The 14,959-nt window shown below is 28.6% G+C and overlaps 2 protein-coding genes across 3 annotated transcripts; one reads left to right on the top strand and one right to left on the bottom strand.

Moving 5' to 3' along the window:
- Window positions 1-1,017: 1,017 nt before the first annotated feature.
- Window positions 1,018-5,419, bottom strand: LOC127251114 (diaminopimelate epimerase, chloroplastic). The gene is made up of 9 exons (XM_051274698.1): window positions 5,038-5,419; window positions 4,691-4,858; window positions 4,173-4,243; window positions 3,999-4,056; window positions 3,256-3,435; window positions 3,086-3,170; window positions 2,912-2,971; window positions 1,430-1,503; window positions 1,018-1,338 (listed from the first exon to the last, which is right to left on the bottom strand). Exons 1-9 carry the CDS (start codon window positions 5,329-5,331, stop codon window positions 1,222-1,224), a joined length of 1,107 nt encoding a protein of 368 aa, XP_051130655.1. The 5' UTR covers window positions 5,332-5,419; the 3' UTR covers window positions 1,018-1,221.
- An 865-nt stretch (window positions 5,420-6,284) lies between these two features.
- On the top strand, window positions 6,285-8,046 carry LOC127250991 (pentatricopeptide repeat-containing protein At5g42450, mitochondrial-like). 2 transcript variants are annotated; one of them, XM_051274505.1, is made up of 2 exons: window positions 6,285-6,418; window positions 6,498-8,046. In XM_051274505.1, the coding sequence occupies exons 1-2, from the start codon at window positions 6,383-6,385 to the stop codon at window positions 7,953-7,955; spliced, it is 1,494 nt and encodes a 497-aa protein (XP_051130462.1). In that variant the 5' UTR covers window positions 6,285-6,382; the 3' UTR covers window positions 7,956-8,046. The 2 variants fall into 2 exon arrangements, with proteins under 2 accessions (XP_051130462.1, XP_051130463.1); XM_051274506.1 differs by lacking the exon at window positions 6,285-6,418 and having other exon boundaries at window positions 6,544-6,681; window positions 6,788-8,046.
- The last annotated feature ends 6,913 nt before the right edge of the window (window positions 8,047-14,959 follow it).

The following is a 14,959-nucleotide window of genomic DNA, read 5'->3' on the forward strand; positions in this document are numbered from 1 at the left end:
CATATTATTAATAGAAAAGTGTTTGTTTGGGTTTTGATTTAATATTTAATTTAAATAATATTTTATCAAAAGAAATACTTCCTTCGTCCCGCAACGGGGTTTGCTTTTTCACATAAATTTTTTAATATTAATATTATATTGAATTGTAGTCAAAAGACAAAAATATTCCTATGAGTATGGTGTAATATAAAAGTAATGACATTTATGTAATATATTGTAAGTTGAAACGGTATTTATTATGTGAAGTAGCTAGTACAATTACTAAATTAGAAAATTATAACCTTGTTTTGAGACATACGAAAATGAAAAATGGTAACATTTCAATGGACGGATAGAGTAATATATTTTCATTGTACCTATGTTGGTATCACCGTATTTATATACTTGACAAAATTTTGATATTAGAGGTGTAAAAACAATTTAGGGTTAATATGTTAAAGATTGAGTTATCCTTACAAAAATCTAACTTTCAAGATAAAATATTATTTTTTATATTACCATATGATTTTCTATACCTCCCATTGAAACAAAAATGTTAAATCAAAATACTAAACAAACAAATCCTTAGTTCTTAAAAAAATAAATAAGTAATGAATAATTGTAAAATAAAAATATTTATGTAAAATAATGAAACTATAATTACTAAAAACAAATAAAATATAGACTAATGCGGGATGAACAAAAATATGTAAAGTGTGACATTAATTCCAATGAGACATAGGAACTACTATAGGAAATTAAAAAATAATACAAAATTCCATTAGTTGCCATAATAATGATACTATTTTCTATTTTTTTTGGTACTACATACTTAATATAATAAATATATATATAAAAAAAATTAATAATTTTGTCCTTTAACATTGTGTGTGTATATATATATAATTATTTATTTGTAATTTAAAACAAAATTAAAAATATTTTAATATTAATATATAATTATTTTTATCAAAATAAAAAATTAATACTTTTGAAAATAAACAAAAATAGTAAAAATTATATAAAATTAAATCTATCTAAATGAAACCAAAATATTTCAAATTATTGAGTGACCCAACGGTCAAAATCACTCTATATTACAAACTACAGGGCTAAGAAAGTACCAATTGGCAGATCAGCTTCACCCCAGCAAGACAACAAAAAAAAAAGAAAAAACAAGGCTAAACCTGCATTGCCATACGGCTTAACAATATCTTCGAAATCGTCGTAGTCGATGATCGATCAGAGAGGAACCGAGCCGTAAAACACAACTTCTGCCGGTCCCGTCATGTAGACATGGTTGTCGGCTTCTCTCCATTCAATGTCTAAAGGCCCTCCCGGCAATTCGACTGTGCATTTCTGTTTTGCAGAGAAATGTATTATTAAATTACGGCGAAGGTTTGTTTGTCGATGATTTAATAATAAAATGTTGATAATATATAAAACTTACTCGCTCGGCCCGACCTTCGAGCACTGCAGCAACGACGACAGCACAAGCCCCGGTTCCACAGGCTAAAGTTGCACCTGAAACAAGCGATTGAATTAAACTTTGTAGTCGAAACTAGTAGGCTCCGTTTGCATAAACATTTCTTTTTATTTTGATATTATTTATTAACCGTAATTTTTTTAACAAATATACTATCAAATACTTATTTCTTCTCACAAGAATCACATCAAATATTAAATTTTTATTATATTAAAAAAACTTCAAAAATCTAAGCAAATGGGGCCATAATCTTTTTCACATTTTTGAACTATTCGATTGATTTTTTTCACTCAAATTATTTGGCGCATTTTCACCTCAAGAATTTTGAAATAAAAAACAATCGGAAGACAAAAAGGAAGCTAGAATAAAGTAAAGGGTCTTCTGGTGCCGGACTCGCCAAGCTGGCCCGTTGTTTCTAATGTGGCACTAGGGGTGTCAAAAGTAAACCCGACCCGAGAAATCGAACCCGTTCGACCTGAAATTTTTCAGATTCAGGTTTAGGTATTTCGGGTTTGAAAAAAAATCGGGTCGACCCGAACCCGAAACAAAAAAAATTTGTGTCGTGTTTCGGGTTGACCTGATAACCTGAAATATAAAAATCAGGTTAGGTTTTGGGTTTCGTGTTTCGGGTTGACCTGAAATTTTTATTATTATTATTTTAATTTATAATATTTATATTATTTTAAATATAAAAATAAAAATAAAAATGATATTTCTTAGGTCAATTTAATTTTTTTAAATTTTTAGGTCTGTTTCTTGTCTGGTTTGTTCGGGTTTCGGGTGACCTGAAACTAATTCAGGTCAACCTGAACCCGACCTGAAAAAATTTGTGTCGTGTTCGAGTCTAGGGTTTCGGGTTAGATTTCGGGTTAGGGTTAACAGTTTTTCTGTTATCCCCATGGCTCAACCCGACACGAACACGACCCAAAAATACAAATTGACACCCCTATGTGGCACTGACAAGGCTGACATGCCATCGCCACGTAGATGTCACGTCAGCGACATACGAAAAGTTTTATTTACTTTTATTCTACAAAATGTCTTGGTAACCTATTTGTTTAGTCGCATTTATGATCTTTTATCATTTTAGGACTTTAAATTGACTGTGTCTGAAAATAGTCCCACTACAATGGTCCTTCGATGTATCATAATGTAAGCTATATCAGCGCCACATCAGCAACGACAAGTCAGCATGGCTACTCCGACACCGGAGGACCATTTTAACAAAAAAAGATTATTTGCAGAACTATTCTAAAAAAGGGTCCATTAAAGTTCTAAAGTTCTAAAATGATAATGATAGTCATATACCGAACTACCCTAGAACTACCCTAGAGTAAATGCATTTCATAGGAAATTACTATGATTGCAAGTAGAAAAACAGAAACTAAACTACAAAAGAACTTTTATAAGGCAATATACATTTTGGCATATGTATTAAGGAATTACCTGCGCCGCGTTCCCAAACGCGCATCTTTAGGTGACTTGGGGAGAAGACTTGCACGAATTCTGCAATTTATTCAAATTGGATAAACGGATGTATAGTTTACTTGGAAGTAAATGAAGTTATAAATCCAAAAAATGAAATTACCATACAGAATAAAACGTTGGTGTACCAAATACCTGTGTTTGTTCGAGCAGGGAACATCGCATGATGTTCGAACTTAGGGCCAATTTCATTTAATTTCAAATCATCGACAATCAAACCCTGTGATAAAACGATTTAAGTCGAAGAATGAGATCATCAAATCAACCCCAAGACAGCCTCGGAGCTAAATAACAGACAGCAATACCTTGCTCGACTCTGTCCCGAAAGTGACACAATGTGGATTCCCCATGCTTACACAAGTCACGTTCCAGATTAGTCCGTCCACGTCTAATTTCGCCTTGACAGCAGATTGATCTTTATTCGGAGGTAATTTTGTAGGGACGTCCGGTGCCTTCAGAATCGGCTCGCCCATGTCAACTCTGACCTGAAGAGAATTTTTCAATGACTATGAAGCGACGTACCAGAAACACATTCAGTGCGTGCTTATCCCTTAAAGGCATTTACTAATAGAGCTGTTAAACAAATTTTGTAACTCAGGAGCCAAGCTTGACCCGGCTCATTAACAGCTCGACTCGACTCGTTTATAAAAATAAATGAGTCAAACTCGAGCTTGTAGATTATTATTTCTATAAATAAGCTTGAACTCGGCTAGCAGGTGACTCAATTGAACTTGTTAATAATTGTATATTTATATCATTTTTATATATATATTAACGTAATACATAACTTTTATATCAAACTTTTATTTATTAATAAAATTTAACTTAATTTATATTTATAATATGTATAAAATTCGAGCTGAACTCGAGCTTGAGTTTGAGCTTGAAGTCAAACCTAACAATTCGAGCTCAAGCCTCTAATTTAAGTCGAATCCTAAACGGTCAAGTCGAGTCTGCACCAATAACATGTTCGAATCGAACTCGAAAAACAAATACTTAAATTTGCTCCGCTCGTTTAACAGTTCTATTTACTAATAAAGAAAAGAACCTTTCCATCCTCTTGAATCTCGGGAACAATTAAACCAGCCCCCGTATGCACTTTGAAGCTGCAAAGATGAAACAATGAAAAAGTAAAAATTTAATCGAAATAAATTAATCCAATCAAAAGAATCATCGAGCATCAGCACAGAATGATGAGGAATCAAGAAACAGTTATACCAACCTCTGCGTACCATTCAAATGCTCGAGCTCTGCAATGAATCTTGCAAAGCATCGAACTCCATTGCCACACATCTGTTACAACAAAAGTCAAAATTTACAAGAAACAAATCAACCAATGACCTAAAATCAACTATTGTTCATTTTGCAAAAGTAGATGTGGCAAACTATGCAATCTTCAACTTTTTTTTTTTTTTTCTCAGAAAAACATCACATCCAAAACATAGTTTAGATTCAAACTTTCAAATCCAAAAGATACAAATACAGGCTTCTCCTACTATAACTTTGACTTCATCCAATGCAGAAAGACATATTTATTCGACTACACATTCTTCTTTAATCCCTTCTCCTTTTGGTGTCGAAACCACAATAGTCAAATTGTTTTAGTTCCTTGAAATCAAACAAATTCTATAGGCTCCATTTTGAGAACATCGCCATTTTTTCGATACCATGTCTTCTCCAAAACATTTATAGTGAAAATGCAGTAGCTGATGTTACAAAGGCATTCAAAATGCACATTACCTCAGGCTCACTGCCATCAGAATTGAAGATCCTCATGGTGTAATCCGTTCCGTTGGTGCCTGGCATGGCAAAAATCACTCCATCTGCTCCAATGCCGAAGTTCCTATCGCACAATTTCACTGCTTGATCGGGAGTGACTTTCGGATTCAGCGATTCCCTGTTGTCCACCTACAAATGCCAAAACCAGAATAAAATAAATCAAAAGCAACAGCAACTCGGATCATAAAGCAGTTAAAGCCATCGACTGATCGATTCAATTTTACAATTGTAATCACAGTGGCACAGATTTTGCGAGAAGCTGCTGAAATCAGTTTCGAGGTTTTCTGCAACACAAACAGGCGCCTTACCAGTATGAAATCGTTGCCGAGGCCATGGTATTTGACGAAATGAAGAATTCCACTCTCTTTATGATCGAGAAAAGACGTACTCGGGCTCTCTTCCGGAGCCTGAATGCTCATGGAAGACGAGATCCGGCAACCAAAATTCGTCGCAGCACGAACGGCGCTAGGTTTAGAAATAAATGTTTGCTGAATCCGCGAAGTAGGGAACTGAAACAAGGAGGAAGAAGTTGGACGGTGAGAACAAATCGAGCGGCGGCTAACGGCTACGTACGGCAGCGTTATGGCGGCGGCGATGGCCATTATCTCGAGCGTTAATTGTGAAAGAGGAAGGAAAGAACAAAAGCAAAGTCCACGAGCACTACAAATGTATACTGACTTCTTCTCACAAAGCCCATTGGGACTCAACAACTTAAAGGGTGAGGTTGTGTTTGGTTGTATTTTTATTTCTTTTGAATAATATTTTTAATATATTATTTTAATATAAATTAAAATAAATAAATAAATAAATAATATTTTAATGATATTACCATTATAGGATAAAAGTAATATTATTTTTAAAATATATTTTACGTTATATTTATTAGATTAAAAATTATTTCCTCTGTGCACAATATATTATGTCATTTTTTATTTTTTTAAAAAAAATTATACTATATTTTAAATATATTTTAAATTTTGGATAAATTATATAACACCCTTTTATGTCCAAAGTTAATGTTTGATTCTAAATAAAAGACCTAAATTACACATGTTTTATACAAATAAAAAACATAAAATATTTTAAATATTTTTTAAAATAAATAATTAATTAATTAATCATTTATTTTATAATTTTTGGGGGACAAATTATTATTTGATTTTTATAAAAACAATAAAAGTAAATGATTTAATCAATTATTTATTATTTATATTAATCAAAAACTTATTTAAAATATTTTATCTGTTTTATTTGTATAAAATTTGGATAATTAGGTTTTTATTTAAAATCAATTATCAACTTTGGACAAAAGAGTATTTTATGCAAACTTTTAATTCACGCAATTAAATGTTTTATACAATGAAGTGTTTTATGTATTTTTTACTGTTGCATAATTTACATACAAGGGGGTGTTTTAATTATATTAACTAGTTGTTAGCATATATATATATATATATTAACATACAATTTCTATTTTTCTAGAGTAATTATTTTTTCTGAGTAAATATTTAATAATTAGTTATTTTAATTTTAATTTTAATTATTTTTATTATATTGTAATTATTTTTAAATTAATTTTCTGCCGGTTTAATTCCCAACTTTCATGAGCGAACTTCAGCAGCAAGAAGCTTCCCCGACAATGGCGTTGGTGCCATGTTTGGCTCGGCAGAAGAAATCCCCAAAATTCAGGCACAATTTCTCCCAATTTCACACCAAATTTCTCACAAAATCCCAAACTATATCACTCCATGATAAAAATCCATTGCAGGAGCCTCAAGCAGAACTCAAACGCCGCAACGCACGGAAACTGTTCGACGAAATGCCTGAACGAGACGCAGTATCCGTGACAAGTCTGATGAGCCATTTGGGGAAGAAAAAAAGACACAAGGAAGCCATTTTTATCTTCTTAGCAATGTTGGATTCTGACATTAAGCCAACAGAATACACTTTCGGTACAATTCTTCATTCTTCTGTAGCTATCGGAGACATCAATTTGGGGAATCAAATCCACGCCTATACACAAAAAACTTGCTTCAATTCTAATGTCTTTGTCGGCAGCGCTATGATGGATCTTTACGTGAAGTTAGGAACCATCGAAGAAGCTCTAATGACTTTCAATGGCATCCACAGCCCAAATGTGGTGTCCTACACAACACTGATTAGCGGATTCGTTAAGGAAAGGATGTTCGAAAAGGCCCGGGAAGTGTTCGACTCGATGCCGGATAACGAAAAAAACATCGTTTCTTGGAACACGATGATCGTCGGGTACGGCCGAGCGGGAAGAAACGAGGACGTCGTGAATTTATTCGTCGAGATGTTGCGGCGCGGAACGGTCCCGAGTGAGTACACGTATCCGTGCGTTGCGATCGCCGCCGCCAACATCGGCGCTCTCGGCGTCGGGAGGAGCGTGCATGCGTGCGCCGTGAAGTTCTCGGGAAATCGTCCGGGGTTGTATTTGTCAAATTCGTTGGTGAGTTTCTACGCAAAATGCGGGTGCATGGACGATAGCCTTTTGGCGTTCCGGAAGAATCCCGATCGAAACGTCGTCTCCTGGAACGCTCTAATTTGCGGGTACGCGCAAAACGGGCGAGGGACCGACGCAATCGCAGCGTACGAGGAAATGAATCGAACGGGCTCTGTCGTCGTCGAGCCGAACAGCGTAACGCTTCTCGGCCTACTTTGGGCGTGCACGCACGTCGGGAAGGTCGACGACGGGTATAAATACTTCAACGAGGCGAGATCGAAGAGACCCGAGATTCTAGAACCCGAGCACTACGCGTGTATGATCGATCTATTGTCGAGGTCGGGGAAGTTTCTAGAAGCGGAGAAATTTCTCGACGATTTACCGTTCGACCCGGGGGTCGGGTTTTGGAAGGCGTTGCTCGGGGGGTGTCGGGTGCATTCCAATACGGCGTTGGGGGAAATTGCGGCGACGAGAATTGTGGAATTGGATCCCGACGATGTGTCATCGTACGTAATGTTGTCGAATGCGCATTCGGCCGCCGGAAAATGGGAGAGTGTGGTGAAGATAAGGAAGAAGATGAAGGAGAAAGGGCTGAGGAGGATTCCGGGGAGTAGCTGGGTTGAAATTGGGACAAAGGTTCATGTGTTTGTTACAGGGGATGTAAGGCATGAAGAGAAGGATGAGATTTATAGGGTGTTGAGGCTTTTCCTCGAACATGTCCGAGTTACAAATAGTCTCGTAAGAGATGATTTGGTAATTTAAGGTGGAAGGTGGTTTCGTGACCGTAAAATTATAAGCTTAAATCTCGTGCATATATACAGTATATTTATAATTAATGTTCAATAATACCTATCTGCATATTTTATACCTATTCTACATATTTTTTTAATATATAAATTAATATATATAATCTTATTAATAAATTAATATAATAAATATTCAAATTCTATTAATAAATATAAATTTTGGTATTAAATATTATATATGTTAATATATAAATAATATAATTATATCACAATAACAAGTTTAATTGAGTTACATTGCATGTCTAATTCAAGCTTGGCTTTTTATAAAAAAAGTAAATCTATAATATATATATTTAGCGCTGAAAGTATGTTGCCAAGTGGCAATACATAGTTTTTTATATTTTAAAATTTTATTGTAGGATCTATTTTATTTAAATCTAAGATATATATATTTAACGATGAAAGTGTGTTGCCACGTGGCAACACATAGTTTTTTATTTTTTTAAATTTTATTGTGGGATTTATTTTATTTTTTAATTTATTTTATATTGGCGAATCAACATTTATTTTTTTAGAAATTTTATTTTATGTTGCCCACTTAAAATTAACAATAATATAATAAAATAAAGATGAACTGAGTGCCGCTGTTAAAAAAATAATACTATTAATATATATTATTAGTAAGTAATAAAAAATATATTAAAGAAAACAATTATAAATTAAGATAATTAAATAGAGTAATTAAAATTAAAAAGTTATAAATTATGAAAAAAAAATTGGGGAATGAAAAGAGTATGATTTATATAATTTTTACATAATAAATAAATAAATAATACTAAAAATTAATTGTATAAAATAATTTAATTTATTCAAATAATTTTCATATTTAAAATAATTTAATTATTATATAACAATAATTAATTTTAACAATACAATAAAATTTATAACTATCCGTACTATGCACGGGTCCACTCTAGTAAATTATAAATCGAATCGAGCGGTTAACAAGTCAAATTCATTTAACAATTATATACCCTTGACTAGCTGTGGTCTTCCTTGGTCCGAGTCCAGATAAACTTGAAATGATATTGGACTAGTTTTGTGTTTAGTGTGACCAGAATAGTTACTATAAATTAATCTCAAGTGGGCTTGTTTGAGATTTTTATTTTAAATTTAAATTTGTATAGTAAAAATTTATACTGTATTTAATAATCGTATGATATGATATAAATAAAAATTAATTTTATATTATAAATTTAAAAATAATTTTTAATTTATTATAAAAAAAATAAAGATAAATATTTAATTGAAACAATTTATTATATCAGATCCAATTTTGGTAAGATCAAACCCGCACTTTCGGGTAACGACTGGGAGTTTTCACGTCACCAAAAAAAAAAAAAAAGTTGGGTCATTCAGGCCTGGTTCGATTCAGCCCGGTAAACCACTTTTTGTTTGAGGTTTAGATTTTGAGTTGTTATTTGAATAGTAAAAATTTTTAATTTGAATAGTTGTATGATGTGATATATATAGGCGATGATGTGATGTTTTGAATGTAAAATTTTTTTTTAGTATAATATAAAATAAAATAATAATAGGTGTTTGATTTAATGTCTGGGGAAAAAAATTAGATTAATAGTATAAATCGAATCGAATCCCCCAAACAAACACACCCTAATGTACAACTTTTTGGAGATTTTCTCTCTTCCACCTCAGGTGATTTGCATAAATACCCAACACATTTCCCATTATTTATTATTATTATTTTTATATATTATATTTAATTTAAAATTTAAAATATTAACGTTATATAAAATTTTATTTTCTATACAATCCCCGTAAATATTGATAATTTTTTATTTATATGTAATTTTAAAATATATATATTTTTTATGCTTACATATGATGCTTTTATATGAATATATATATATATTTTGAAAATAATGAAGAGTATTGAAACTTAAATTAATAATTCTTCTATTTAAATATTATTACTTCTTTCTTATTTACTGGGTTTATCTTTTTATTTTCATATATTTTATTTATTGTTATTTTTTTAAAAAAATTATACATTTTAATCTCAATTTAATTTTTTTTTTTTAAAGTTTACCTAAATTACCTAGTTATTCTAATTTTAATTTATAATTTTTATGATATAATAATTATTTTTATTAATATATTATTCATTATTTACTAATTATATATCTTATAAATTCACATATCTAAAGTATTATGGACACAAAAGCCGGAACAAAAGAGTATAATTTATTTTTTTTTTAATTAAAATGCAAGTGTTTTTTTTTTTTTTTTTTTTTTTAAAAGTATAAAAATATAACTAAAAATTTTCAAATATTAAAAAGGAATGGTGTTTGAACTGAGCCAACTCAATACTTAGTAAGGGCGAGCTCACCTCCACAATCAATGTTCAATGCCACCCAATCCATTTCACCATCTAATCGGACTCTGATATCATTGTTGAGACCGAGCCAACTCAATACTAGTATAATATTGTCCGCTTTGGGCTGAGCCCGCACGGATTTATTTTTGGATATTCTCCAAAAGGCCTCGTACTAGTGAAATTCAATTGGGACTTATAAAATGTGTAATTTTCTTCACAACTTTCAACGTGAGACTTGAGTTTGTACCCCAAGAAATGATTAAAGTGACTTTAATTTGTTTTTATTTACTTATTTATTTGTATTTCTTATATATAAACAAAAATGGAAGGAGAAATGGCTGATAAGGGCAAGGATAATGTAAATTAATTAGCCAGTGGGTGTGAGATGGCAATTTAATTATTTAAAGAGAAATTATTGAGCTGCCAATATATTTTATTATTGGATAAGATTGTGGGTAGTAGGTTTTATGCTAATTAAAATATATTCTCTCCCTCTCATATCTACGGATTTATTTTTTTATTTTAAAGAGTTTTAGAAATATTAATATTATATTGATGAAATAAAGTAAAAATAAAGGTAAAAAAACTGAATTAACCCTATTAGTATTGTATGATATAAAGGTAATGATATTTGTGTAATATATTGTAAATTAGAAAAGTATTACTAAAAAAGTAAATAGATAGATTATTAAGGGAGGGAGAGAGTATATTTTTTCGTATGTCTAATAACAATTTTATTGTTAATTTTATTAGGGTTCTTTATTCCAAAAATTTCAAATTTTATTATTTGAATTCTATATTTTCTTTAAAAAAATTACAATTTTTTTCTTACAAAATATTTCATTAAATATTATTTTAATACTAAATTCAAATTAATTTTTTTAAAACTCAATAAAAAAACACACCCTATGTTTCTAAATTTAAGTTTTATATTAATATAGTTATATTAAATGAAAATAAAAATATATTTACACATAAAAGTATTAATTAACTATTATTTAAATAGAAATATTTCTTAAACTTGGTATTAAAAATATATTTCAGATGGATAAAGGAAATATTAGAGTCGAATTCATGCGAGATTCTTTTGAGGTTTAATTATTTATTTGTTTTTTTAAATATAGTAATTTATACTCATTGTGTCCACTTTCTATTGTTTTTTTACGATTTTTTAGGTGATTCTTTTTTGTTATAAATTGGCAAATTTGTCTTTAATTGTATGATAGAGATTAAAAGTAATAAATGAATGAAAGATAAAAAATATAAAATTTATATTTAAAAAAGAAAATATGATAATAGTTGTTGGACTTCAAATAGGAAAGTAAGACATCAATTTGTGGATGGAGGGAGTATGTAATTTTAAATATATACTCTCTTCCCACATACCATGTCCACGTTGCCGCTTCTGTCCGTCGCACATACCCTGTCATTTTTCGTTTTTGGAAAATGATTATACATTTTAATCTCATTTTAAACTTCTTAAATTTTTATTTTAATTTTAATTAAATTAATTAGTTATTTTAATTTAAATTTATAATTTTTTATATTATCGGATAATTATTTTTACTAATATATTCTTAATTATCTACTGATTACCTTCCTCCTAAAATACCAGTGTCTACAGTGTAACAGACACGGTACGTGAGACGGAGGAAGAATTTAATATACTATTCCATATATCTACTAGAAATGTATCAAATTTTTCAACTTCTATTTTTTGAACAAAAATTATTTATTTTTTAAAAAATAAATACAAACCCTTTACACATCATAAATATCTTCAATTTTATATTTTATTTATTTATATAAATATCAAAAAAAACAAATAAATTAAAATTCCAAATAAAAAATAATTTTTTACTAGTTTAAAAAAAAATCCATTAAAAAAATATCTCCTAAGCACGAATTTGGGAATAGGGACGCATAGACACTGTAGGAATATTTTATTTGTTTCACATAAGAGGAAAATCCTAACTGATCCCGTGGTACGTGGGGTCTACGCGCCACGTGAAGTGGGCCACCACAGGCATAGCCATGTAGGCACCCTATGAAATCTACTATCAATCCTCTCCCCACCAATCACCACTCTTTTCCCACGTGCCCCTCTGGGCCCACCAGTACTACCTTTGACTAACCAATTTTATTATGGATTTATTATAATGTTATAATATTATTTTAATTTCATTATCTTATTTAATTCTTTTTATTCGTATCAATATTTAAATCATTTGTTTTAGCCGCTGCTATGATCATTACTTTTAATTCATTATTTTTTACTTCAATACTCCTCTCGTCTGCATATAATATTTACATTGACTTTTAATGCAGTGTTTAAAAAATAATAGTATTTTAATTATAGTGAGTAGTTAAAAATAGTGTAATATCATTTGTGTTTTTATTTTTTTGTGTAAAAATAATAATGTGATGTAAAATAAATATATTTTTGAAAAAAAAGTAGAATATTTAATAAAATATTAATTTTTAATTGGACGTTCCAAAATAAAAATATATAAACATTATAAATTGACAGAGGGAGTATAATTTATTTATTTTTATATGTTTTTTTATTCATAATAATTTAAATTTTAAGATATTAATTATATAAGTTATGATCATGTTATAATTAATTATATTCGAACATAACCTATAATGTTATATATTATATAATTAATTAAATTATTTTATATTTTTTAAATATATTGTAATTTGATAAATTTTATTCAAAATTGTCAATTGTTATACAAATAGATACAAATAGAAATGATGTTAATTATAATAAAATGAATAGAGTACAATATAATATAATTGAAAAAATTTAAATATTACATATAGAATATTTCAAAATAAAACACCAATCACAAGTACGTAGACAATATAGGGTATGTTTACTTGTAGGGTTTTTATTTTAATTTTACTATTAAAACTTTTTAAAAAAAAAAAAAATTATATCAAACACTTATTATTTATTTATTACTCACTATGTCTCAAACACCGTGCAATATTTCTTTTTTGGTATGTGTCAAATATTCTGCAACATTTTCAAAATATGAAATAATTAATTATACTTAATCTTTACCCCACACTTTATCTCATCACATCACAAAAAATATATATATACATTTCTCTCTCTATTATATCACCTAATTTTTAAATTATCCTATTTAATATTATCCACTTAAAAACCCGTTGTCCAAAGCAAATGTTACACCTTATTTGGGATTGAGGGAATATATTACACAAAAATTTACTTTTGGAAATTAATAAATAATATTATACTCCATCCCTCCGTCCACACAATAAGTATGCATTTACTTTTGGCACGGAGTTTAAGAAATAATAATATTTTAATTAAAGTGGATAGATAAAAATAGTGTAATAATATTTTTGCCCTTATTTTTTGGTATAAAAGTAACGATGTGATGTAAAGTACGAGTATTTGTGGAAAAAAGTGGGGGTATTTAATGAAATGATTACTTAGTAATTCGACGTCCTAAATAAAAATATGTATACTTTGTAGCTGGACGGAGATAGTAGTATTTTATTAATTAATAAAAATATTTTTATGTATAAACTAATTGTATGTATAACAATATATTTTTAATTTATATAAAAATTAATGAAATTTTAGCATTAATATATAATTATTAACTATAATAGAAAATTGATATTTTAAATAAAAATAATAAAAAAAAATCTTTCACTTTGAGCGGAAGTATTTGTTAAAATAAAACATTTAAAAAAGTAAAAAAAAAAAAAGCATATTGTAAATAAAAACACAAACAATCAAGAATGTGTTTTTTATAAACTAGTTTGAAAAAATATTTTTTTATACGTAAAATATAAGAAACTGTATTACATTTTTTAATAAATAATAAATTTGTGTAAAATATTACATTTTTTTAAAGTTTATATTGGCAAAAAGAACCCATCAAATTTTGCACATGCAAAAGGCTTTCGGAGTTTGGCAATTAACTGATAGTGTAGCTATTAGCTGATTCAATTAGCTGTTTGTATTCAAATGTTTGGTAAAACAACGGTTTGACATTAGCTGTTTATAAATAAAATGACTATTAAGGCCATTGATATGTTATCTTTTAAAATATTTAATTTTGTTCATTTTGATTTAAAATTTATAAAAAATTTTGTTATTAATTATTGAAAATTATAAAATATTTATTTTTATTTTTATTATTTAGATGTGAGAAAATTATTTTTATTAAAAAACAATAATAATTTGTTATTGAAATTATGTAAAATATAAAATAATAAATATTTTGTAAATATATATTTTTATTATGTTAATTATTGTTTTAATATATATAAATAAATTAATAACCTTTGTTTTTTCTATTTAATTTAATTTTAAAAATTTATATATTTTATAAATAAAATAATTTATATGTAATAATTTATAATAGTAATTATTTTAAATTTACAAAAATAAAAATATAATTTAATAAATTAAATATATTAAAAATAATTAATAATATACTGTTATAAAAATATATTTATATACCTATAATAAATAATTAAATTTTAAGGGTAAATAAGGAATAACCAAAATTTAACCGAAAAAATTCTTTCCAAACGTTGGATAGATTAGCTTTAACACCTAATTTAGA

This window comes from Andrographis paniculata, unplaced genomic scaffold (genome assembly GCF_009805555.1).
Source record: "Andrographis paniculata isolate CXL003 unplaced genomic scaffold, ASM980555v1 Contig38END, whole genome shotgun sequence".
In the NCBI taxonomy this organism is placed as follows: Eukaryota; Viridiplantae; Streptophyta; class Magnoliopsida; order Lamiales; family Acanthaceae; genus Andrographis; species Andrographis paniculata.

Excerpts from the sequence above, each read along its gene's own strand:
- LOC127251114 (XM_051274698.1), bottom strand. The coding sequence starts at position 5,331 with ATGGCCATCGCCGCCGCCATAACGCTGCCGTACGTAGCCGTTAGCCGC. Across the intron at positions 4,859-5,037 it reads TCGGCAACGATTTCATACTG|GTGGACAACAGGGAATCGCT; the intron begins GTAAGGCGCCTG and ends TGGCATTTGTAG. Across the intron at positions 4,057-4,172 it reads CATTTGAATGGTACGCAGAG|CTTCAAAGTGCATACGGGGG; the intron begins GTTGGTATAACT and ends TCATCTTTGCAG.
- LOC127250991 (XM_051274505.1), top strand. The coding sequence starts at position 6,383 with ATGTTTGGCTCGGCAGAAGAAATCCCCAAAATTCAG. Across the intron at positions 6,419-6,497 it reads AAGAAATCCCCAAAATTCAG|GAGCCTCAAGCAGAACTCAA; the intron begins GCACAATTTCTC and ends AATCCATTGCAG.